General features: G+C 38.5%; 1 protein-coding gene across 4 annotated transcripts in view; it reads right to left on the reverse strand.

Moving 5' to 3' along the window:
* Nucleotides 1–27,805, reverse strand: part of ADAM22 (ADAM metallopeptidase domain 22) — a 126,474-nt gene that overhangs the window by 53,114 nt on the left and 45,555 nt on the right. For all 4 annotated transcript variants that reach the window (XM_067291740.1, XM_067291741.1, XM_013941465.2 and 1 more), the window contains exons 2-7: nucleotides 26,515–26,581; nucleotides 12,479–12,561; nucleotides 7,837–7,900; nucleotides 7,077–7,146; nucleotides 2,985–3,055; nucleotides 1,309–1,383 (exon numbers count right to left, since the gene is read on the reverse strand). In XM_067291740.1, coding sequence (XP_067147841.1) covers nucleotides 1,309–1,383; nucleotides 2,985–3,055; nucleotides 7,077–7,146; nucleotides 7,837–7,900; nucleotides 12,479–12,561; nucleotides 26,515–26,581 — 430 coding nt within the window. The remainder of the gene's footprint in view (nucleotides 1–1,308; nucleotides 1,384–2,984; nucleotides 3,056–7,076; nucleotides 7,147–7,836; nucleotides 7,901–12,478; nucleotides 12,562–26,514; nucleotides 26,582–27,805) is intronic.

A 27,805-nucleotide genomic window follows, 5' to 3' on the forward strand; every position in this document is an offset into this window, starting at 1 on the left:
CAGCTGCATGCTGAGTTCATCTACTGCCGCATCTACTGCACACCCACAGAATAATCAAAATGTACATACACACTAGCCCTAGCCATTGAGCAAGGGAAAAGCCTAGAGCGCATGGCCCTTCCTTGTCTTTGGAAGAAAGTATGTGGCTTATCCAGCCACAGCTGTTCACTAGCATTTGCTTCTGAGAACTATCTCCTAAGTGGACTGACTCTCACATTAGCTATAAGTAACCAAAATCAGGAAGCATTGTCCTTGGGAGGAAATCAATGGGCAAATTGCGGCTTCAGGTCTTCAGGCTCAAACACAACCACACCAATTTAAGGAATTCTGCATCCAATATTATCCACTCTCATCAAAGAATTTATTACTACATCCAACAAACTGAACTGACAGAGTACAATGTTATCCAAAAACTGCCCAAGGACAGTAGCAGATTCCTTTTAGACTCTGATGTCTATTTTTGCCAGTTTGTGTATTGCTTGAGAGAAGCTGCACATTACAGAAAGGGTACAAAAAATCTATAGATACACTGACTTTAAAGCCATAAATGACCATAAAATCATCTAACATAACCAGTCTAAGGGGTATCACCAGTCTCAGAATTTATCCAGTTACTTCACTATTGAATCTCATTATTTCCATTTGACACAAACACATCTTCCAGAAATGCATTCAAACTTGATTTGAAGACTGCAAAAGATGGAGAATTTTGCATTTCCTTTGATATTTCTTTCACTAATTATTAATCACCTTCACTGATTTAAATCTGTAACTTTCCCCATCTGAATGTGCTTGTTTTTTCTTGTAGATTCTAATCTTTCTGATGTTTCTTTCCACCACATTAAATAGCTTATTCATTTTCTCCCTGAAAAAGTATAAGCTTAAAAAAATATTTTTATCTGTATTTACTTGAACATATCAAAAAATCCAGTGTCATTGTTAATCTCCCCATTGTCATCAAAGCTGTACAATTACATTATTGTTTGTTGAGTTACCATAACTAAGAAAAGCGTTCAAGAAAGCCAGAAAGAAAAACCATCAGCTTAAGGAGTCACACTGATATTAGTCACCTTAGGACACAGACTTCTAATTTACGACCTTACTTTCTGATACTCAGGCCTGGATCCATCCTCAGTGAAATCACCTTACTGCAACTTCAATGGCTAACGAGACTGCAATCTGTTGTTTTAGGGACATCCTGTATTTATTTTACCCAGATGTTGTTGTTTATTGTTCATGCTTTACAGGCAAACTAAGACAAGATTATGTTATTGGTAGATGTAAGATATTGAAATATGCCAGTCTTACCATTAGATGATCATTTACAATCATTAACTCAATGTATTTTGTTTCCTCTTCAACTTTACGTGGAATCTGACGAACCTACAGATAGAGTAATATCTTCAGAAAACTTCTGTCTTTTTTTTTTCTTAATTCTGTTTTTAGATATTGATAATACTTCTGGTGCTTAGTTACGTCATTAAATAAAATCTTAAATGTACCCTAAAAAGGCAATAGTACATCAAATTTGTCTGAACTAGCAGGCAGTAAAAATGGACATGCATTTTTATTGCGTAACTGGTTGGGATATTTTTTGGAGGGTGAATGAGAATGAATTAGATTTTTTTCTAATGTACAGTCCCCAAATTTCACCTCCTCCAGAACATTTATATAATCTTAAGCAATGAAATCAAGTCTTTCACCACACCTGACCCTCCATCCTAGCTTTTTTAAAGAGGCCCCCATTTGGGCCTCTCTCTCTAAAAAATGGGTTGTATCAGCTAAAAACATTAAATGTTTTTTACAGAGAAAGGGAATTACCCTGACTTTTTTTACTAAAAAACTCTTTTAACAATTGTATTATTTTTTCACATACTGTATGATTCACACACTGAACACAGTACTTATCTCAGTGTCACATTTACTTCTAGTTTAGAAATATTTACAATTGTGCTTCTCCATGAGGTCCTTGTTTTCCTGGCTTTTCCAGGACAGTTATAACATCATTATGGTTTGAAAATCCAGAGTAATGGCTATTTTATAAACCGCCTGATAGAGCCTCAGAATGATTTCTGGAATTTCTCTAATGTCATTCTCACTCCTCTTTTGCCTCTAAGATGCTTACATTAGTTACAGATGTAAAAGTCATCTTCTCCAACTGCTCTCAGTATTTCATGTTTGCCTGCACTGTTCAGAACCCTTGAACTGGCCCTGTTTTGACCTGTACCATCATTTGAGCTCTAGTCCCAAAATGCAAAGAATTGTTGCTATCTTTCCAGTGTAAAGATAAAAATCTGCAGTCAATGGCTCCTTCCTTTAATAAACAGGAATTGAACTCTCAATTTATAATATTTATTTAAATCAAAGTCAAGTGAGATAACGTAGCTACTTGTCAGCATTGCAGCATAAAAACTATTTGTAAATATTTCACTAATTGGGATTTTCTGATCCAACCCTATATTAAAATTGATGGAAAATATTTTAGCTATTTTTTTCATATGCAGCTTAGCAATGTAGATAATTTTATCATGTTGATGAAAACACTAATTTTGAGATTTAGCAACAGAATACTACATGGAGCTTAGGGGAGGAATTGCCATGTGGTTTTATAAAAATAAGGGCGAGGGGGCTGATCTTGGCAAGACATGTATGTCTTGGGGTATCCAGTAATTCTCTTGAAATTGACATTTTGGTTGTTCCTGATCACTTAAAAGGACTTTAACTCTTAAGGTAAGTAAGTAATGTGTAGGAGAATCCAGCATTATTTATTTATTTATTCATTTCTGTTTATTTATTTATTTTTATTTACATTTATATTTATATATCCAATATTCGATACCCCTTTTTGTAATAGCTGTATTGATATAGAGAGACCTCATGTCAAACCAGAAGCAGAGGCAGGACTCCATCTGGAAGAATTAATTCAGCAGACACAAAACAAACATAATGGCATATTATTTATAAGTGAGCATATTGGCACATACCTGCCTTTTACTTCTTTTGTGTCTTGGCTTTACAAGAAACTTCTGCGACGTAGTATTCATTTGCCAGAATTCTAAGCAGAAAACACAGGCAAATACATTGAATGTTTACAAAAATACAGCTCAACAATAACTGACCCTGATGTAGCACATTCTCCCATGGATCAGATAGGATAACAACTCCTCTTTACAAATTTTCAGCTAGAAAGGAGGCAATGTTACAGCTGCTTCTCAGTGACACGGTTCTTATTAAAAACACTACTAGTGGTAATCTAAGTCTGCTAAAACAGATGATCTGTGGGTGTCACGCTTCAGAAAGCATAGCAGATGTTCTAAGACAAAACTTCACCAATACTGTGGAGGTAATATTATTAGCACAGTGTTTCCATGGAATGAATCATATTTTCTGGAATTCAGAAGACATTCACAGAGCTCTTGCAATAGCTACCTAAATGAATAAGAAGAGCACAGAAGGCAGAATTAAAGCTTTAAGATGATTATATTCACAAAGTAAAACATGTTAGAGTTGGGAGAAACTTTATGGGATTTTGGCAATGCTCACTGTCAATACAATGTTCCTCCCTGCTAATTCCTCTCTGCCTTTAATTTGTTAAACCTCTAATCACAAGCACCAAGTAGTTTATTGTTTTGCCAAATCCTTTTTGTCAAATCTATTACCAGCCACTCTTGGAAGGGCACACGAAAGCCAAGCAGAAGACAACACTTGTTCTCGCTCTTTTAAATGTCCATGATGTACTTTTCCACCTTTAATTTTAGATTCATATTCTTTGCCTTGTTTTTCTCTATACAAGAGAAATCTCTTTCCTTATCTTGCATAAACATGTTTATTATTCACACACACCCATGAATATTTTTTTTTGAGATGCATAAATTAAGTGTTTGCAGTTGCTTATTTTATAGCATGTCTTTTCCTTTGTTTAGTTTCTCTCCTTTGTATTGCCTCCAGCTTTGGACATCCTTTTAGTCTCTGTGGGTTGAAAACTGCTTTCACTATTGCAGAGTGATTTTACCAATCCTGCAGAGAAGTAAACAGTACTATAGGAGCTGCGTAAATTAAGGAACTTTCAATTCACATATTTTTGTTCATAAATTTTGGTTGTGTTATAAAATCCTAAATAGTTCAGTTTGACTGGTGACTACAGAAGGTTTCTTACAGCTCCACCTCTCATCACGTAGTACATGAACTATGGAATTTCTGCATGAGGTTCAAAGAGTAGGATTAAAACCAGCACTGGCTAAGAACTCGACAGGCCTGCCATATCAGGACTAAACCATGAGGCTGAATTGTCTATCTGACAAAACGTGAAATTGCATTCTTAACCACGAGTGGGTAGTTACTTATAACACAAACCATGAAAGCAAAGCATGGGTAACTGGTATTCTGTTGGCTAAATCTTGGGGATTATACTGCCATTTTGATACGTAAAGTTTGCAAATATCCCCCTATAGAGGGGCCCAGACAACTGCAGTCACTATGCTTTAAAGTGTTTTCATGGTGCTTTACAACCATGAGGAGCCATCTGAGAACAGTTACACCAGTGCATTTGAAGATTTTCTTTATAAAACAAACCTAAAATAAATTAAATCACAACCAAGGCCCCTATTTATTGCTTAAAGGCCTGCAAAAGTCCAGTCTCTAGACCTCACAATGAAGGAAAACTACTTGAAATTTTTCTGACACGTTTGTTCGTATTTATGCTTTATGTATGTTGACTAATTTAGACTGTGTGCTAGTGCCACACAACTGACTCTCAACCTTTCACTTTAGTTTTATATCACTTTTAAAAAAGTGGTAAAAATACAGCTTTTCAATCAATAGAATAATATTTTACATTTGTATAGGATCTGAAATAACTTTACAAACAAATGCAATCATTTTACCTACTGTCACAATCATCTGGAGGGGAACATTAACATTAACACATTATCACACGTTAACACTGCACTATAATTCACAAGCTGAATGAATTCACTCAGGGTGCATTTCCAGCCAGGGACCCTCAGGCAAAAGAACAAGACCAGCAAAATCACAAAGGAAATACAGATAGCTGAGAAAGCGTAGCTGAAATTTTGACAGGAACATATCACCTTAAAAAAGTGTAATGAGGATTCAAGTGACCCTAAAAGAAAAGGACATTTATTATGCATTATTTGAAAAACAACACATTGAATAATACAGTGTTGTCTAAAGCCATGGCAGGGCACTGTATAGCTCCATAGAGATTGTGAGGAAAAAAAATATAATCTACTAAATTATGAAGTCAAAGTCTCTAAGTATGCCAGGTTATCCATCTGAGCGTTCCTTATTTAAACTCCTCATTACAGGCTATTGCAAAGTACAGTACAATTTATTCTCTTCTACAACAGTGGGGTTTTTTTGTTTTTAATTCCCAAGGAGCAGACAAATGTAAAAGCGTATTGCTATCACTGTGATATAACAATGTATGCTTTTAACCTTACTGATATCAAGTAATCCCTATTACTTGATTTTTTGCCTTTCTAGTATCAGCACTGAAGCTCCACTGAAGCTCATCTAGCCCATAATGAAGTGCTTAGTGGAAATCTTAGCTTATACACAGACTCTTTTAAAGATCAGAAAGAAATTTTGACATCAAGGTAGAGCTCCTTAGGCTGGGCAAATTGATAAATTAGGAGAGTAATAAAGAATATGATAAATATTGATGACAGAGCCTAGCACAGTGCTTGCTACTAACAATAATGATCCTGCTGTACTACTTCAAACAAATCAAACACAACAATACTATTAGTTGTAAATATTGATTAAAGAAAAGTACAGAAAAGTTAAAGTGAAGACTATAGTCCTCTGAGAATACTGCATTTTCCCATGAAAACAAAGAGTAAAGCCCTAGTTCCATCCAGGTGAAGAAGAGCCTCACGAGCGGTTCCAGGGGAACCAGTGCTCCCAGGGGAAGACGTGGCAGGGAAGACATGGTGGCAGCACGTGACATTCGCTGGGCCCCAGTGCACAGAGGAGGTGAGGAGAAGGGAGGGCAGTGTGTGCAGCAGGTTGGGGGAGGAACGACAGAGCTCACGTGAGCACAGGGGAAAACAGGAGGTAAAGCAAGAGGCGGTGCTTACTTCTCTCACCTCTGGAGGTATGGCTATACAGAAATGGAGGGATTCCTAAGGAGGTCATCACCCACGGCACAAGCCTTTTGTCCGGACCTCCACCCAGTGCCTCTTCCACCTTGCCTGGGCAATCATAAGTAGAAGATGTAAGAGACCAAACTGGGATATTGCTTTGTTTAGACCCAGAAATACTGCTACTCCAGAATTGAAATCAAGGTGCCCCAAATGTAGCTATTTCCTGTGTTTTCCCTCATTAGTTCTCTGAATGATTCTGCTTTGCTTAAAAACTAACAAACCCATGCTTCAATTAATAAGCCAGCTTCTCATAGGTAAAACTCAGTATTTTAAAAACCTCTTCTCCCTCCATACACAATGTTTGTAAAGTAACATGTTTGTGGGAATTCATCAGTATGTGCTTAGCACCACTTCCAAAGTCATTTGCAACAAAATTCGTGACCTGTGCTACAGCCCACAATGTGAAAGATACTGAACAGACTGGAGAAGAGAGTGGCACAGAACAGCAACAGTATTTGGCAAGTTCCTGTCTCCTAGACTCATACTCACACCACAATACTCACCCTGTACCTCAAAATGGGAAAAACTCATGAAGAGTTATCAATCATTGGCAACGCGGGGTTCTTCCATCATCATCTTCAGGCTACCTCAGTCCTTTCTTTTCTATATCTAATCATACATAACGCAGTTCATAGACCACAAGACTTGTTAAAAGAAACATACGTCACAATCCGAAGGTATAGGTGAAGTTTGATTCATGGGGTTCAGGTTTTTTTCAGTGCTTCAGTTTTTTTCCAGTGCTTTCAGGGTTTCAGATTCATTTTTTTCAATGCTTTTTATTTAATCAGAAAAAAGAAGCACTACACAAATACACAATACATTGTCAAGAAGATTAACAATCAAATATGATTAAAGAATCTGGCCATAGATTAAAACAAGACAATAGTCATGAATATTAAAAAATCATACCAGATGGCAGGTCATCCAAAGGAAATTCAAACAACTTGGATTTGTAAACAGAGTGGACATGGAAGTCACCCTGAAATAGTAAACAGTTGCATGTATTAAATGAATCCATCTCATGAGAATTAGGAAGACAGTTCTAAAGGGGTCCTTGACATCAAACAACTACATTAGGGAAGCTGCAAGCTGCAAGGCACCATTTTTGTAGATTCTTCACCTTTTCTCAGCTATGATGGGATCACTAATGCCAAGATTAATCATCTTTTACTTGGCATATGTGAGTACATCAAATGGAGTCAATGACCATCCTTAGAGCTCAGAAGCTGAACTTCAGTGAGTGGCTGAGGGATACCAGTGAGAGCCTCTGAAGCTCATGTGAGCTGCTGAGCTGCAGCTGGCACTGAAGCAGTATGAGAGGTATGGAACAAAACTGGAGCGGCAAAGTGGGAGAGAAGGAGACAAGGTATTCACAGGCTTTTCCTGTGGGCTCTGAGGAATCCTTACTGTCCAAAGTGCTATTCTGCATCGAAATGTTAGGGAGTATACACAAATACACATGCTACTACCTAACTTTTGGAGGACTACTTCCATAATTCTTCCCCTACTTTCCTGGAACACACATGTGATTATGGGCACTCAAATACTAGGAAAATGACTTGGGAATGAGGGGATGGCTTTTTGGTCACAGCTCCTTATGCCTACTCTATACCCATGAACGTCCGTATTCAACAAACAACACAGCGGGACTATTAGAAATTCTACTTACATCTGAAGTGTAGTTTTCATCTGGCTCAATAAGGTAAGTATGATTTCCATCATAGAACATCCCACTGTTAAGAGCAGGAAATGCAAATACTGGTTTAATAAACAAACACTAGTAGAACACCAAAGTAAGTTTAGTAAGTTCACATATCTAAAAATTCAAATATTTTGGAAAGGAGGAAGTTAAAATTGTTTCAGGAAGTGAATATGATTCTTTTTTGTTTTTTGGAAAGACATGCTCTCCCTCAGAGATATAAATGCTCCTTTCTTCTCCAAAACACTCCTACAACATACAGAAACACCAGGAAAATTGGCTAATTTAGACAGGTCCAAATCTAGTTCAGAACTTCCACTCCCAGGCAAGACAGACCTACTTGTGACAGACCTGTCCTTCGGAATACACATACAGAGATTTTGGAACATTCCCACAGCTTTCTCACAAATAAAAATTACTGTTACACTGAACTGATTCTTAGATTTTAACATTTTTGATTAAGTCTTTCCTCAGTGAGCTCTTATAGTACCAAGTACAAAGGGGATAACAGGCTGTTTTGAGCATTTCAACAATAATGACAGTCAGATGACCTTTTCTTTTAATGGCTATATACAGTATTATATCAACATGGACATTATAAGACATCTCATGATAAGGAGATGAGAAACCCCATCAGATAGGCTTCCGATGAATTTTGGTGAAAATGCTGACACTGAGGATCATGCCTTCTGCCATACCCAAGGTCCTGGTGCGGAACTCATGGGTTCTTTCTTAACGGCATAAAAACTTCTCAACCACAGAAAATTGAAGGTCATCCATGACATGCACACTGCTATATATATTGGAGAATCTGCCACTTTGATAGCACATACACAATCACCAATTTTCCATGTTAAATTCCAACATATAGATCAATTCTAAATGAAGAACAAAGTGAAGCGTTAAGACACCCGAAATGGATGAGGATAACTTGAGAGAGTAACACCAGATGCTTTTGTATTACCACTTAAATGTACAGCAAAGATGAGGCCCACTCCTGCAATGATGTTTTCTATTAAGGGCTATCTTAATAGAGTTTTAGTGAGGTTTGGTCCTTAACGTAATGCAGGACTCATGAGTATGGGTCATATACTTTAAAAAAAAAGTGTTTATACAGATATTATTCTTCAAGAGCATAAAACAAAAGGACATTTCTTATATCGCCATAATTTTGATCTTCAACCAAATCAGCAGTTTGCTTTTACTACAGTGACATGCATGGTTGAGATCAGCTTATAGAAGCACATTCCTTTTAAAGTGTCGTTACTAAGGGTTTTAAGCTTGGCCATAAATATGAGCTGTAGGTTCAAACTTGGCACATATTCACATCAGCAGCGAGAAAGCATTATTTATTTATTTACTGTTTTACAAATTTTTCAGCATTAGAAAGCTGCCAGAATTTTCAGCAACAAACACAGATTTTTTTTTCTTTTGCAGCTCTTTTATTTTTTTATCAGCAAAAGTGGTTTTGGTTATGCACAGGACTAGGTTCGATAAGTAAAATACTGTCATTCTATTCCTAACTAGTAAGTCCTAAGTTAATAGTTAAGAATAGAATGTTTATTCCTAGAATATAGAATATATTCTAGAAAATAGAATATTCATCCCTATTCCTAACTATTAAGAAATGTAAGCACATATTAAGCTTGCAAACCATTACAGCTTTTCATAAGCATATTTCTCTTAATATTATTCATTTACAGGGTCAATCATGTAGCTTTCACAGAAGTAGATTTGGGTACTGAGTACGTACTATATATCAAATATTGTCATGAGTACATCTACAATTTAGAGCTGTTCACCTTTCAAACCATCCATGCCTATTCTCTAAAAATAAAGTCCACACTGCTTAAAATAAATATTCTAGCACCTGCTGTGCTTCTCTGCCTAGGAATAAAACGAGATTTGGGAACATCCTGCAGCTCTTAATCAAGCAAAACTTCCTTCCCTCTCATTGCAAGCACAGTTTGCAAGACAGAGCGCCGTCAGCAAAGGGCTTCCTGCACGACTGTTTCACCCAGCAGCACTGACCTCTCATCAAGTCACTCAGTCATAATAATAGTCACAGCCAACCTACAGATCTGACTTGCCCACTTGACAACTGACTTTAAACTACTGTGCTCTGTGAATGAATTGCATCTTCATGGAAGTGTTAGAGAGAAAGCAACAGTAAAATATAAACCATTTAAAAAAGTGAATTTTGATTACATAAAGTCTTCAAACAAACAAATTTGCAGTAATTAAAGTCTAATTTGCAGTTATAACAGCAGTTTTTATATTCACCACCAGTGGGCAGCAAAATCATAGAAGAATATTTACCTGGTGTCTGCATAACAGGCTTTGAAACTCAGAATTTTCAGTCACACCTGACTATAGCATATTTATATCCCAACAACCAGTGTGTTTTGCTTTTAAAGCTTTTTTGCGTTAATTCATGGGAAACTGTGAGTACTGCATATCCCACAGAAAAAATGCTGGCTAGCCTGGAGTTAAAGTTGCAGAGATACATTTTTCACTAGTGAAGTTATTAAGATGAGAAGAAATTCATAATTGTAAGGTTTGTGTCACCCAGGCACCTTATTAATTTAACTTATAAAAGGAAGACCACAACACAGATATTACCACAATTTATGATTAGTTAAACAAATGTAACATTATCTCACAGAGACCTGTACCAAAAATTCAGCTCTTACTGGCCAAGTTCTAGGAGTACTAGTAAGTGAGAGAGAAGATTAGCATGAACTTTGGGAATATGAAGCTTGTTATTCTGTTAAAAACATCTGGTCTGTCTTATGCACTTCCTAAAATTCAAGAAATCTAAGCTCCTGTCCCACCACCTTATCAGAAGGTAGTTCTCCCCAGCTTTTCTTACTCCAGTGAGACACCTGAAATTGTGGCTGAAGCTAAGGAGATCTGACTGTGGGTGTGAGTGGGTAGCACTTACTCAGCATCTGAAATCAACTGTGGAGGAACTAGCTATAATGATGGAGAGGCAGTGTCAGAGAATCTGGGTTTATACAGCTCAGAAAAATATTACGTTCTCGTACTGGATCCTGGATAGTTTGTCATACTGGGTCCATACCATCCTGCTATAGTAAGCTTCATATTATATCTTATATGAAGGATAACTCTGCTGGAACTTTTATTGTCTCAAAAAAAGAAAAAAGATACCTCTCAAAGAAGAGCTTAATTATAAAGGAAAAACATCTGCATCTCTCATCATACAATAACTGTGTTGGAAGGGACCAATTTGAATACTAGGCAATTTTTAAGAATTCAAAGTAGCATATTGGTCAGTCTTAAGAATCAACCACCAAAAGGAGACCAGAAAGGGACATATGCAGCCTCTTCTTCCTTTCCTGCATTTTCTCCTAGGAGTTAGCAGGGGCTAGGGGATTGCAAGCCAAGACCTAATGGATGACTGCTAATGGAAGCCATGCAGTTAAACCCCCTCTGGATGCATTAGGATGCTACTATTTTTAGGCTCACTGGCTATACAGAACCTGAGCTCAGGTTTCTTGAGCTGCTCAACCTTGCATACAAAAGAGAGAAATATAGCTCCGGGTCAGACAATGAGCGCAAGAATGGCAAGTCTTCTGCGCACAGTCTCCCCTTCCCAACAAAGAAAATACAGATATAAATGAAAGAAACCACTTAAAAACATGTATTTATATGGTTGATACCAAAATCGTAGAGGATCTGGAGATAGAAAATAATAAGCTAAAGAAGATCTCATTGGCTAAGCCCTGCTTCATCAGAAAAAAGCAAAGCTCAGGTAATCTCCACACTCAGTGTCACTTGCTGCTATTCCTCACATGACCTCTGAAGTGAAGAATGACCTCAGTACCAAAAGTGCTGAGATCTTGAAATTCCCAGAGTCAACAGACACTGAAGTTATTTGGCTGCTCTGAAAACCTGAGTAGCATTCTTTTATTAATGCCAAAAGCAAACAGTGCCAAAAGCCGTACCATCCACGTACAGTTCCCTGTAACCTTCAGACGACAGTAGCTTTAACTATTTTATCACTAAAATGGTATACTTTTTTATTATTTGCTGCCCAATTTCTCATGCTTTCTTCCACATTTTCCAAGATTTGAATATATCAAAAGTATTATCCTGTGCACACAGCTTAAGACCAGCACTTCTGTGAAGAAAATGGATAGGACTAAAGAAACTCTAAATGGACACACTTTGCTTTGTAAATACAGTAGAGTAGAAAAGAAAGATAAAGTTTGTCATTGTAGTGACAAAAAAAGAATACAGACAATTTTCAAATGGCTCATATCAATACTGATAGTATTTTTTATTTTTGTAGAACAGGATGTTTTCAGTTACTCTTACCCTTGTTTCTCTATAATAATTTTTTTTTAATGACACTTGCCTTGCAGTCACTATCTTGTGTGCTTGGTTAAAAAAGAAAAGAAATTTGGGTGCTTTTACAGCAAGGATTTTACAAGGTTCAAATTAAGCCCACACTTTCAAAAGATTGTTGAGATCCTTAATAGTGATTGCAACCTAATAAGAAAACAAATAGTACTTATTTTACTCTAGACAGCTTTATTTTGTTTAAAAGACTAAGCAAAGCACAGTAAAAACAAAATAGCAGACTTACTGAAGTCCATGGCATGTTGACAAAGCAACAAATGATACAGTATTTCCTCGAATTTGTCCCTGATAATAGCAATGTTCTCCACCCTGAAATTGAAAATTGAGAATGTGAATCCACAGGCTGTCCCATACTATCACAGTATGTCCTTTCAAACACCGTTTTTTCATAATTACATTGCCAACCCGTAGACATGGTACCCAGAATTCACTGTCATTCACGGGGGACTCATCTCATCTACTTTGGCCATCTATGAGTTTGGTATCTAGTCTAACATAGTTGTTTTGACACACTCTACACTGAATGGAGATATGCATCTTCAGTCTGTGATCTCTTGCATCCTGAGACAGACTTCTGAGGTTAAAGGCTCCAGAAGTGCCCATCTTTCTTCGCTCACTATGAAGAGAGCTTGAAATGGGTGGCTTAGACTAGACACCTGCTCAGCACATGGCTACATTGGATGAGATGAACTCTAGCCTGCAGGTCCAGCAATTTCCTGCTTTGGGGGAGAAAGGTAATAATATTCAATTAGAAGAAAGAAGTGCTCCTTAGTGCTTTAAAGCTAATGGAAACTTTAACTAAAACCAAATGGTATAGGAATACAAAGAAAATTAACATTTGCCTCTTCTCGCCTGCAAATAAAATAGACACTCTTTAAACCAAATCCAGAAGCCTTTACTCATCAAATCCTCCCCTTAGTTTCAGAGAAGTCACACCCATAGTAGAGTGAGCCCTGCTGCATAATTACTGACTGTATTCAGTGTTTCATAATGTAAATATTTGTATACACAGTTATAAAAATAATTCAAAGGTCCTTAGATTCTTACTTCCACCTTGCCCTCCAGAGAAACTTAGCTATTAGTGGCTTGCCAGACTCAGTCATGCCATATTATTATTGTGCTATTGTTGGTTAAAGGACTATTTAAAAAGATAAAACTTTCAGTGTTTTTTTTTAATAGCAACACTTTAATACTTCTATTAGCTACAACCAAATACTAGCCCGCAAGTATGAAAAATCTACCCAGCCTAATATACCAAGCCACGTGAATATTTATGTCCATTTACAGTAGGGAAAGGCATTATAACTACTGCTTTCTCAGAAGCTGGTATTCACCTGCATGGACTCAGTAATGCACAGCTAACGGTCAACACAGCTGCACATTTTAAACATGTGACATGCTCTTGTCACACCCTCTTGGATACTCTTGGATTTTATTTTTCAAATATGGAAAATATTTTTTAATCAACATCAAAATTAGGCAAAAAAGGCATTGACTATGTTGGTAGTTTTGTGTTCTGATCGGGAAATCCTGCTTCTGTTTTTTATGAGGCATGCAAACTATTTCTGAAAGCATCTACTGGTTTTGGGTGCCTCCATTTTAAGATGCTCTCTTTGAGATATGGTACAGGAGCCTGTTTTTCAGCGCATAGCTACTCGCAGTGAAGGAGAGCTGCTCTCAAGCTGGTCACTGAAAATCCTTAGCTCCGTCTCAAGACCTTCTCCAGAGGCTTTACGCACACAAGGCTGAGGCGAGCTGCCGGGCTGCTGCTGGTCCCGGCGCACTGCAGGAAACGCTACAGAGCAGCAGCGCTCACCTCCCGGGATCAGCAAGGGCAGGTGCAACAGAGAAACGCAACACGCGATTCGAGGGGCTGAAGGCCTCAAGCTATTTGGCAGGCTTGCTGCTTTACTTTGCAGCGAGAATCCCCCTGGCACAGCTTCTGCTAAAAATATTTTACTCTTCTTCACGGTTCATTCCATCTCATTATGTTCTCTCTTATTTTACATACCAATTCTTCCTTTCACTTACTGCAGTGACAACAGCAATTTCCATCACCTATCCACCTCTACGCTTTCTTCTCTATGTATCTTAGATACAGAACATCTTCACCAGACTAGCCTGCAAAGGGACAATTGTATTCCCTACCACTCTTTTTCTCTATTTTATTCTCCTGTTTCACACCCACTTACATCCTGTATCTTAATTACTTTAAGCTCTGTTGATTTGTGATTTTCTTTTTCTTAGGCTTAGAATGTCCACAACAGGGTCACAGTATTGTCTAGGGCTTTCAGGAGTTTCCAGAAAACATGAACAAAAAGTAAATAAAGAGAGAATCCAGTAAGTTAATAACAAAATAAATAATCAAACTACGTAGATGAGCTAAAACCTTATTTTATGAGAAATAAAATACTCTCTGAAATGAACTCTTGCAGTAATATTTCTGCAAAAGATATAGGTACGTGAATACGGGAATAATACTGAAAAAACTATTGGTAGACTTGTACGGATTTCTATCTGTAGAAGAAGTTTGGAGTAATTAGCCAAATTGGTTTGTCCTCATCAAATGTAGTGAATATGTATCAGAAATAGAATTCAGGCTCCATTAGTTTGCAATATCATGTCTTTGTAACCAGGAGAAACATTTTTTTATACTGAGAATCCAAGTCTGCGGCTGAAAAGTGTTTTGATCTTCTTAATCAGAATCAAGTAAACACCCCATGATAGTACCTTTTAATTAATTTATTCCATAATAGATCTATGAACAAAGTTTTCTCCATACATATGTAGGAAAGAAAAATGTAAGAAAAACAGCTTTAAATCCTTGCTTAGGAAAAACACAACTCAGACACAGAAATTCTGTTCTATTTAATCAAATCAAATCAATTCAGCTCGTTGATTTACTGAAGTTCCCACTAATTCTGACACAGACGGAAACGTAACTCTGATCTCCTCAGTCTCAGGGACCCATTCTTATCAATACAAAACATTTATTTCTATACATTAACATATGCATTATATTTTTACACGTGGACTTGTATGTTCCTATCAAGATAATGTAAGTCACCTCAAAAGCAAATATTAAAATTTAATGGGTTTAAATGAAAACGGCTCTTTTTCAAATACTTGATGCACTGAAGTTTTTTTTAAAAGAGAACTCTTCAGTACAAGAAATCCCACCATCAGGATACTCCTAAACTAAGTTCTGGAGTTGTGTCAGATTACCACCTAATTATCATACTCCCAGTAAATTCACAATAAGTGATACAGTGAAACCACATGGTGGTACCACTGAACAGCTCTGGAATGAGAAGCAATTGCTTAACATCCCCTGCCAGAGCACCTCAAGTGGATAAAATACTCCAGTGACACATAGCACATTGTGCGGTGGCTGCGAACTGCACATTGTACTTAGGGAGTCTGTGAGACTCAATTCCAACAGTTTGCTTCACAAAATGTATGAAGAGAGAAGCACTTAAAGCTATAAAGTTTGGGAGTGGTTCTGTAATGAGAGTCAGGACAACGGGGAGGACTCTACAAGTTAATGTTTTCTGTAGAGTGCAAGTGATTTGGGACAGGAAGTTTCCTCCCTTTTTTCCGCCGTTTCCTCCCAGCAGTACTGAAGCTGCTGAAATCCTTGTTGCCTTTGACACACACTAAAGATCCCTTAGAGCAGGCACTGTAGTACATTGTACTACAGGAAGAATCTCAATATATATGAGATCTAAGATTATCAAAAGGTTAAATATCATCATCACAGTATCTGTTTTTGCTCTGCTCTTGGAAACACTCACTGAAGGACTGGGCTTGTCTCTCTTCTCTATTTGTATCTATAGCAGCGTGACAGGAATTGAAAAAAATCAAGCCATTTCAGTTTTTCCTGAAAATATTCCAGTGCCACATGAGAACCAGACTTCCACCACGGATGAAACTGGCAGCATTATCCACTACAGTCCAGTCCATACTGTCAAGAAGTTTTTCTAAAGAAGGGGCTGTCAGCTTCCCATAGGCCCTATTACAGTCCCTTTCTACTTGCTAAAAAACAGACAGTAATTGCTTATCTCAGTGAATCAAACTTCTACACTGGCCTTTGTCAACTACTGGATAACAGTTTTGTATTCAGATGATGCTGAAATAATGCAGCTCTTTGAATGTACACATCAGCCACAAGTGACAGCTGTACATTTATCCCTTTCTTCTCTAATACTGAAACTGGCTGGTCAGAGGCCAGCAGAAAATTAGGCTAAATGTTTTCTATCTTGAGACAATGTCAGCTCTGTGATAATGCTTGTTACAGTCCTCCTCGCAACACACACACACACACGCTCGCACAGTATCCAACAACAGTCTAATCCTCCTGCAGAGAGAAAGAGCAGTACCTTTGCCTTCACAGGGTGCACCCAGCCATTCTTCATGCTGTGGTTAGTACAGCACAAGATACATTTTCTGCCAGTCCCAGTGGCACTGGGTTGTCCTTTTCCCCAGTTCACTAAGTTCTCCTTCCTTCACAAAACCTCTCATCCTTATTGGTGAATACCAAGAGCAATATGGAAAACATGGGGGTTTAATACGAAGTTTATTGGTTTGGGGAGCTAAAAATGTAATAGTATTCTACCAAAACAAACAAAAGAACAGAATGACCCCATGGTAGGATCTATTAAAACAAATGGACCATCATGATAGGGGTCAGCCTATGACCTAATCTTGATCTTCATGCTTAAATCAGATAATTGTAACAAAATCCTGAATTAGACCCCTCTTGCCCTCTGAACTGCTCTAGCTCTTTGCCAACCAACTTGCAACCTTGTCAGTTTGGGTTTCCCTACAGTCTGTCTGGGCAGTTAGAGTGGCAAAGCTCTGAAAAAAATGAGAAGGCAGAGATGTTAGCAATGCAAGTAAATTGTCTCCATTCCTATTCCTTAAGACAGCTCATCCCTTGTCAGACAGGCACCAGCTGTTGGAGTAAACACAAAAGATACATGAAAAACACATTAAACAATATTCAAAAAGAAGGAGGAAAGTAAGTAAAGAGCAGCCATTACAATCAGTGATGGCTATGGTTCACTCCTCTCTGCAGTCTCAGGGAAGAAAGTATTTGCTGACAATATACTGAAAGTGTTTGTTATTCACCTCAGAGATACTCTGACCTTCCCAGGGGAGGCAAGTTAAGGATGCTCATTCACCTGCTTTCAAATCACCCCATCGGATCTTCAAGTAAGCATTTTTTTCTGCAATTAGGAGAGGTACTTGCCATTAAGACTCATGCTATATTCAGTCACTGGACCTAAAATTAATAACTTCCTCTCCTGAGCAGCTACATATTCCTATTTTAACACTCATTAGTCCAAAGGAAAGAAGATTGCCAGTCTAGTTCAGATCCTACCATTACAGCCCCCTCTTTCTTTGCAGCAGAAAGCTCCCAGAAGACAAGCTAATGTCCAAGCTACTATACTGTGAAGTGCCAGATAATGATCAGCTTTTTAAAGAGCTACCCATTGCGGGGTCACGAGCTTTAAAACTGCTTCCTTAATCATCACTTAGATCTATTTACAAATTATTGATGCTTGCACAAGTTTTAACCCAGTGATAAGTAAGACTGTGCAACAGAAATGTCAACAGAAGAATTCCCACCTCTAGCTTATCTCCCCTCTAAGGCAGTAAATGACTTATTATGGATGAGTTTCCATTTGTAAAGCCACTCAAAACAACGCTTTGGCCTGTGTCGTTCAAAAGGGTAGTGCAACCACATCAAGAGAAAATCTGTTTTAGTTGACGTATGCTTCCCCAAAGGAGGGGGCCCTGCTGGCATGGCTGTGCTGCCCAGCAGCAGAGCCAGAGGCCAGGTGGTGCAGACTTGGCCCTTACACAACTGAGTAACAGCTCCAGGAAACATGGCATTGTTTTTTGTGGAGTAGGTTTCTGGATTTAGCTACACTGTACTGTAGAATCCTAAAACCCAAGAGTTTTGAAAATTTAAATGATGCCCTCTCTTTGTAGGACAGTTATCACATGTGCTCATGCAATTCGGAGCCAAAGCGCAGTAGTGACATTAGGTCATAACATTATTTCAGATTTTGAAATCAGAAAATTAGAAATTAGAAATATGATTTCTAAAATTAGAAATAAAGCATCACTGCTTCTAAAATTCATAAAATATCCTTGTTTAAAGACTGTTGGCAGCATCCTTAAAAACACACGCACGCTGACATGATGGGACTGTGCATGCAGGCAACTGACTCAAACCGCCTTACTGTTTGTGACTCATGGTAAGGGCTCTCAGCAGATGGCAAATGCTATTAGCCCAGCTTCCAGGGCCTGAGGCCAAATGAGGGTTGTGTTTACTGCCCAGTAGCTACAAGAGAAGATGCTCCCTGAATTTAGCTGCAGGGTGTGGATGGAGAGCTCAGGTCAGCTCAGTGCCATCTGGTCAGGGAGCTGCCTTGGCATCTGCTTGGGAAACAGCCCCTTGACTTGCCTGGCTTCAGCCTTAAAGAAAATGACTTTAATTATCACCTGCCAAATGCAGATGAGGCAGAAGAGAGAAGGGTTGGTTACCTCTTCTTCCCTACTCTGTTATCTTCAAGTTGGCTGTTGTAACAGTGCCTGGTGTCTCTGAGTCATGTCACACAAGCAATTGTAATGACCGTTACTTTGTGCTGTTTCTGTGTGTCTATATTAGAGAAAAACGAGCAAATATTTAAAGGGGCTACATAAAAAATCTTTATAACCTACCCACCCTAATCTTTCACATTAGCTCATAGGCCAATCCTGAGTCTTCAGAAGCCAAGCTGTAACCACGTGAAGTGCCAGATCACCATAAACACAACACAGAAGATGAGAGGACAGCCTGCTGGCATGCACCTACACTGATATCTATCTGTCTAAAGCCTTGCATAGAATGGAGGAAAACACTGATCAAAATTCCTTATTAGCTCTTCGTTATTTCTGAAATTTCTCTTGAAGTGAGAATTCCAAGTTCTAGAAACATTAACCCACCATATATAATACAGTGACAGTTTCGTATCTATAGGAAACACGAGATGTGTCTAGACATGGCTACTTACAGTGGCCAAGATGAAGTAAGTAAAGCTAAAGCACATTAAAGTTTTGTGTGGAAGTGCTCTCTCAGACACACAGCAGCTTAATTTTGCTTTAGCTTAATTCTCCCTCAAGGGGATTAAGTTAAATCTAAAAAGGATACTTTTATTTTTTAGTAAGAGCATCTACAAAGGGATTTAATGTACTTTAACACTATATTGGTAGTTAATTTGCCTTAGCTATACTTAGGGTTTGCACATAAACATGGCCTGATTTTACAGAACATTTGGTTTATGCCACTCTCTGCCTACTCCTGTGTACGTTGTATCTCATGGGAAAAAAGCTCATGAAGTGCACGAAGTCTGACAGGACGTTTCAATGAATTCAGGCACTGGACTGCTCCATTCCTGCTGGGGCAGAGGGAAACTGAGGTGGAGAGCACTCAAAAGATGAAGTCCTTCTGGTAACAAAGTCACCTGAGATCTGACTTCAGTAGATCCAGGAGTCCATCACTGAGGCCAACATCCACAAGTCCTATATAAATTTTAAGCACTTGACAGATTTGGCTTTCAGACAATTTTTTTTTTCCTCCAGGACTCACTTAAATATAATTAAACCTGCAAGAACCTACATGAGTCATGATCCAAAATTCATTCCAGTATAATGTATTCAAAAGCGTGGCCCAGGAAAGACTCCTAATACTAAAAGCTGCCACTTCTAAATTTTTCGTTCCCAGTGGCAGGATGTACGTAGAAAATAAGCTAGTAATAGCAGAGAGATAAACAGATAGATACAAACAAAAATTTAATTCAAATCTACATTGAAAGTACCTGCAGGACCTGCAGGTCAGAAAAATGCATTATACAGATGACTCATTATCTTGCAGTGGTATTCCACAGAGGATACTACATTTTACTGAAACCCAGAGGAATTGTCTCCATAATTCAAACAATGCTAAAACAGGAAAAAGAGATATTCCTCAATGCCTATTGATTCAGGTTGGCAGCATGACACTGCTAAACAAAAGACATCCAGAGAAATTGAAAATGCACAGAAATTTTCACATTTTGTCAACTCTTCATCAGAGCACATACAGTAGCATTAATGCTATCCAAACTCTACTGGAAATAATTTAACCAGTATATTCTGGGATCAGTTCCCTTTGCCATGACGGCATCCTGATGATACCTTACAGTCATCCTCTGCTCCAGTACTACACTCTAATCTTTTTCTTTTTGTGGAATTTTCAGTTTATGAACTCCCAACTTACAGAAGAAACTCCTATTATTAGTTCCTAAGTGAAAGAACTTGCAATTTGTACCATCAAATTTCATCCACTTTTATCTACCCCATTCATCAAAGATAGCCAGTTCTCCATCTGATCCTTGTGTGTACTGAAACACTTCCCAATTTTGGACCACCAGCAAATTTCACTAATATACTTTTCTATCTAGGTCATTAATGAAGATATTTGATGAGAGCAGTCTGAAGACCAGCCCTGTGGAAATTCCCTACTAATCTGCGTCAGACTCACAGACTCCTTGTCAATGTGTCTGACGCAGTTCTTCTTTGGCTAGTTTACTGCTATCACTAAAATGCAGATTATGGCCTAGATTTATTAATGATTTGCTATGAGGCAAGTAGAGCCCCATTGAGGGAGTAGGGGAGAGGGGCTCTGATGATGTTAAGGCATTCCCCTGTTTAAATTCCTCTATCAAACAAGCAAGAGAGTTATTTTTTTGTTACTAACAACTTCTCTAGTCTCTGGACACAGCAGAAAAAGCCCTGCCAGAAATGGGCATATATAAGTCTCACATTATTTACAATTAGTTCCTTTTTAGTTTCATTTTTCCCCCAGAGCATGCATCACTATCACTAGGTTGTGCAACCTCTGGGATATCTTCACAAACAGCTTCTTTACCAACATATGCTTAAACCTCCTATCCCGAAACTTCTCCTGCACGCCACTCCCCATCACACAAGCTGAATTATCGCTCTGTTTTTCAGGAACAACATGTAATCCCTATCAGGAAAGCATACTTAGTACATAGGCTTTGCTGCCAAGTTGAAACTCCTTCCCCTTTGCTTGTGAAACAGGGAGTTATCAAAGGCCAAGGGAAATTAACAGAATCATTCCTCTGAGTAGAAAAGATACCGCTCAGGTAGCGTATAGATTTCCTGAAAACTGGGAGGTGGTGATGGAAGCTCCTTGCTATAAAGTTTGCAATATACCACTTGACAATAAAATGATCGGGTCACTGAGTTAGAGTATATCCTAGCTGCACCTCAAATTACTGTGGCATTAAGATTAGCCAGTATCTGGCGATACAATGAAAAGTCTGAACGCTATCCAGGTCTCATGAATGCCAAAAAGGGCTCATGAAACACAGGTGTCAAGACACAACTGACACAGCAGTTGACCTCAGCTAACATACTGTACTCACTTTAATGACTCCTAAAGCAGACGAGGCCTGAAGTGGTGAGTTTGACAGAAAAGGCCATACATGTCATTATCATTCCCCTGAGCTCTCAAGTGTCCCCAGACTTCTTTGTCCTTCTAATACTTAATATTTTGCTCCCTTCTGTACTATTTTCCTTAAAAAGTGCATTTAAATAGCCCTTCAAAAATATGTCATTGGCACACTGAAGCTGAGATTTTAATCACAGCACAGCACTGAACAGCAATAATTTTCCCCTCTTGTGTACAGGCATTAAAATAGTTACAATAACAGGCACCATGTGCTTGCTACTAGCCAAACAACACACACATAATAAAAGAAATAATGACTGCTTCCAGAAGCTGAGGACTCTCATTTGCTGTGATGCATTAAAATGCATGTCCCCCACACCCCTCATTCCCCAAACCGCAATGATTGCACCTCTATTAGAGCAACCAGCAACACAAGGCCACCCCAGGACATCCCTGTTGCAGAGCACTTTCACTGCGTCGGAAAGACCGGCAGTGGGCACAGCGCTGCCTGCGCTCACCGCTGCCTGCGCTCATGGCTGCAGAGGCGGCAGCTGCCAGCTGAAGACCACGGTGGGCAGTAAAATGTCTCAGGATGGTTCAAGTAAAATCTTATGCCATGAGGCAAGATTGGCCAAAGCTTCTCTGTCAACATTATAAGCAAAAAATAGCACCTAGCAATTAATATTATTTCATTTATGTTGTTCAACACTATCACAGCAATGAACACGCTGAGAAATAGAAGCAAAAAGAAATGTTAATTTACACTTTGAGCATTCCTGCTGTAATTTTTTGTCCATGGCACATGTACTTAAGAATTCTAGAATTTCCTATGAAATATAGTTCCTTGTGGTTACACATGCCATCAAAAAAAGCATGACATTTACCTACCATAACTCTGTGTAAGTTCTCTGACTGGGTATTGAATTATTTTCATTCCTTAATTGTTTCAGAAAGTAATTTTCTAGGAACTCTTATAGAATTGTCCAATGTTCTTGGGGAATACCAAAAAAACCATTTATTCCTCTACTCTCAAAAGAAGAAAAATTGAAACATTTTATAAGAGAAAATGTCACTAAACAAATACCAGTTGTTCCTTCTTAGGAAGAAAAATCCGGCAATGTGAATTACTCAGCACTATAGCTTTTTTTTGCCTTTCATCTCACTGACAGCATCAGTGACAGAATGATAACCTAAAAAAAAAAAAAGTGAGAGATAAAAGGACACAGAGATATACTGCAGCAATATAAAGTATACACAAGTTGGGTATTTATGTGCTGTGAGCATAGGATGATCTGGACTGACACAATCAGGAAAAGGCAATGCATGAAGGGTTTTTCTCTTTCTTATTGATTGATTATTCTCTTTGCTTCCAGAGGGAATTTAGGACAATACTGCTGCTCTCCTAAGCAGTTAGAGATGTGATCCAAAGTAAAAGGCGGGGGGAAAGCACAGAAATAATTCAAACACATAACTCCTTTTCTTTTTCTTAAGTATTGCACATTGTGGCTGATTTAATCAGCATGTCTTAGGTGCTGCTGTAGGTGTGCAAAGTAACAACAACACCTCCCAGAGAGGCACCCTCTTCTGCAACAGCTAATACTCACACACTGCAAAAACAGGGCATAAACATGTTCCACCTTCACAATGATCCAAGTTATTAATGAATTAGGCAGCAATCAAATTAAATTCAATTTTATCTTCTAATAAAAAGATGTGTTAAACACAGGACTCTCTTCTCTACAAAAATTCCTTTGCTCCTTAAAAGTGGGATTTTAAAATATATGCTTTTTCCTTTCCTGCCCCCTTCTCCTCTCCAGAACATCCTAACTAATGGCAGAGGCTCTGTATATATTCTGCAGAATAGGAAGTTTTACTAGGGGGGCCTGTGAGGGGGGAAGAGTGTTAAAAGTAGTTCTTATCAATTCTGCATTGCATATGAGCCAAGGCAGGCATCTGCTTCCTGGATATATTCACGCTAGTAACGTTCCCAAAACGCTGAGTGTATGTACAGCTGCATTCCCCCAGTGATTTAAAGCTCCTGCCTTCTCCCATATTGCTGATGACACAACAGCAACACTGACTGCTTGCGTGTTCGTGCAATACTGCCGCATTGAGAAATGGAATGAGGAAAAATATATGTATTTAAAATACACCCCTCCTTACTAGGAAGGCCAAGAACAGAGAAGGCCCTTTTGCTGCCTTTGCGGTCTAAAAGGCTTGTTCAAAGCCCGCAGCTGGCAGTGGATGGCAGACGGATTTTTTCTGTCACCCTTTCTCTCACCAAAGAAGGAAGAGAGATGTTGCCAGGCCTCCTCTATTCCTGCCTACAGCAAAAGAAAAATCGCACAGAGGAGGGCAAAGAGCAGCCTGTTGAAGCAAGTGATACGGGACTGACTCCCTTCTGAAATACCTCTCATCCTGCTTCTGCTGAGGAATAGGCTGCATATCAGAGTGCCTCTTTTGAGATTTACTTATAAATTTCACCCTTTCACTAACTATTTTTAAATGAGTATCTAAGCAATCTGCACAATTGCTAGGATTTATTATTATCATTCATGTTTTGTCTGGAGTGTATAATAAGCACCAGTTCAAGAGTGGTTTTACTGGTTACTGTAAAACAGTTACCATAGAAATTGAAGGTACTAAATCACCATCATGAAAATTTTTTATATTTGCAATAAGGTTTTCAAAACCATTTGAACTAAAACCAGGGTTCAGTTTCTCAAATGCAAAACAGATACTGCTGGGCTTTTCAAAAACTGTTCCATGGACCAACAGGGCTCTCCAGAGCACTTAGTGGTACTTTGCAAAAAAGTGGCTGGTCAGAGGGAGCTGGATTTTCTAAGAAGCTATTGGGTACTGAAATCAGCCTCACTTGGTGCTCGGCATCAAAAGGTACTTTGCAGCCTGAACTCTTCCGAAAATCTTTTGATATCTGAGCTTTTCTGAAAACTGGGCAGTAATTGTGGCCAATGAGTTCTTTTGAACATTTTGACATTTAATCTCCTCTGATTCCAGATGCTCAGTTGCTGCAAAACAAGGGAAAAACAGATCCTCGCTAGTACACTTCAGCAGGACTGCTCCGTGCCGAGCTCTCCCAGAGGTCAGAGGAGCCTCCAGACACGTTCCTCGCACTCCGGCGCAGGAGCCTGGAGGAGCAGTGAACAGCAGTGAGCAGCAAGCACGTCACCAAAGGGAAAGAAAATGGCTGTTCTTTGCCGAACAAGGTGAAGCAACAGAGTGACCCTTTTTTCACAGTTCAGTCCGTCTCGTGAGCCAAGATCAATGAAGAATGCCAATTCTTCATTTAAAGAAGAGCTGATAGCACTAAGCTGGCCAGTGAAAGCAAATGCCGAGGTTACCCTGCGATTCTGCATGGCTGCTAACTGAGGGGGAAACGATCCCTGTGACCCTGAAGACTGGGAGGTGCTTTGCCCAAAACACATTTTCTGATCCTTTCTCTTAAAGGCCTGACTTGGCCTTCTCTTCCCCATACAACTAGACATTACCTACATGAGAAGAGCCACTGATTTCAAATATTTACTTGCTAGAATAAGGCTTATTCATCAGAACCAGATTTGTCCTAATTCAGTAATGAGACTCAGAATGTTTAACTTGGTTAACTTGTATATACTCCTTGATGCAGACAAATGGATTATTTTGTTCTTATTAATATCAGCTATTATCTTTATTTCTGCTTTGACTCATGTTTTGAATTTGAGTCAAGATTTCTTGACTGCAGAGCATAGCTGATTGGGAAATCGTTCTTTACAATTTAATGGAACATATATGTGTCTCAATCTGATAATATATACAGATTGTTATCAGGGAGCAAAAAGAAAGCAGATTTCAAGCTTGCAAACTCTAGAAAGGGATAAACCAAAGGAAACATATCTTCAGGCATTCAGTGGCTGTATGATTGCTTTGTCCACTTCCACTTTAGCTTTCACGTTGTTGTAGAGGTCAATGCATTTGTTTCAGGATATTTAGGCAATCTCAGATTTAATAAAAGACTTCTTTTTTTAAATAAAATGTAAATCTTGAACAAAATTTGACCTGATTGTCTCCTTTAAGGAGCTTCAATTATGCACAGCATATATTACATTCATGCACGCTTTATATAATCTACATTAATTTTAAATCTGACTTCCACACAATATTATCATAACAAACACAAGGTCCTCAGGGAAATTCTCCCACATTGTGTACAAATACCAAAAGCACTCCTGTAAAAGCAGTAGGACATTTCTTAGAAGACAACTGTAGCAAACATATTGTAGCCATCACATCAACAAATCTTCAGAGAAAGAAACCCACAATTTCAAATGGTGGCTAGATATATGGAAATATCATACAGTAAATCTTGCTATTCTCACTTATGAAGAAGCTCATTAAAAACAACATTGGGTTTTAGTAAGATGGGGAAAAAGCTAGTTACAAAAATAGAAAGATTTTCTTCAGTAGTTATCAAAAGTAAATTTTATTTATTAGTAAAAAGGACTACCAAGTATATATTTTTCATGGATACCATTCTGACATAAAAATTAATGCACTGAATTTGTCAATAATGTCTATGTTGTGGTATTTAAAAAGCTGCAAAGTTAGAAAGCATGAAACAAGCTTGCCTCAAAAGAGTAAAACAAATCACCTGAAAATCAGACTCCTCTCCTTATAAGAAAAGAAAGGAGTTTGCATTAATATCAAAAGCAAAACAAACAAAAATGTAAGGCAAAGCAGAAAAAGGAAATTCTTACTTTAACTTCCACTGTCTTTCCACCTTGCTCGATATGCCTCTCAAGATACTCAGAAGACAGCAGATCACTGCAAGAAAAAAAAAAGAACGATAAGCTTAGTGCATGTGTTCTTGCACTCTCTCTCAGCAAGCACTGATTAAACATTTGCATTTGAAAAGGGCAAAAACTGCAGGATACTTTTCCTAAAATGTTCATAAAAATGACTGAAACAACTATCTCCAATGGAGTTACACTGTGCATGGGATAGGCTGATTTTAAATACCAAAAGGCAAGACAAGGAAAGCTGAGATTTTTCTTTACAGAATGCTCAAAGACAGCCATTGATAATGGTTTTAATTCAAGAAATTTCTCTTTTCTGTTAGAAGAGAACAATAAGGAAATCAGGTAAGCTTTTTTTTTTTTTTTTTTAAACAGTAGGGTGAGAAAGCAGTTGGAGTCACTGCTACAGCAGGATGCATCTGAATGAAAATGGCAACTGCCTCCAGCAGACTCATAAGAACATAATGGCACAATAATGAAATGACATTTTAATACCAATATACATGCTAAAAGTGAGTTCAGGACCATGCTGAAAGGGTAGACAAAACCACCATCTGTAGGAGTCGCGCAGCACAGCAGGCTCACGCCCACTCCGCTCAGCGGGTAAGTGCTCAGGTACCCAGGGGGTGACACGTTGGCCAGGGGCTCTCCTGTAGGTCTGTAGCCGACTGTAGTAACTAAACTCATGCTCACTCTCTCCAGGAACCCTGCAGCTTTTACAGTATCAGAAGAAAATGATCTGGGCAACAATAAACCCAGTCTCAAAAGCATGCAAGGCTTTGGAACAAACACTGAAGAACAGAAAATAATTAGACCTGAGGCAAATATAAACAAATAAAATGCACTCTACGTTTACCAAGATACCTCATGCCAAACCAGTCAGAGCTCTGTCCCTCATAAGCCAGACAAGCAAATGTTATAAATCAGAAGTTTCACTAAATGCTTTCAAAATTTTCAAAATCTCATCTAGATGAAATTTTTGTAAAGATTTGATATTATCCCATATGAAAAGTGATTAAACTGAAAAAGATGAAGAACGGGTAAAGAAGAGATGACAATGGGTTTGTTGAACTATGGGACTGGAGGCAACGAGCACAAACCTTCCTGGCAGAATAGGCCACCTTGAGCACTGCTGCTTCAAACACCACCACAGCCAGGGGCCGGGGTGAACTGGTCTTGCTAAGGGAGGGAAGGGGCAGTGGGAAACAGCCACGGAGCAGCAGAGCTGAGACAGAGCACACAGGAAAACCGC

The sequence above is a fragment of the Apteryx mantelli genome, chromosome 2 (assembly GCF_036417845.1).
Source record: "Apteryx mantelli isolate bAptMan1 chromosome 2, bAptMan1.hap1, whole genome shotgun sequence".
NCBI classification, from domain to species: domain Eukaryota; kingdom Metazoa; phylum Chordata; class Aves; order Apterygiformes; family Apterygidae; genus Apteryx; species Apteryx mantelli.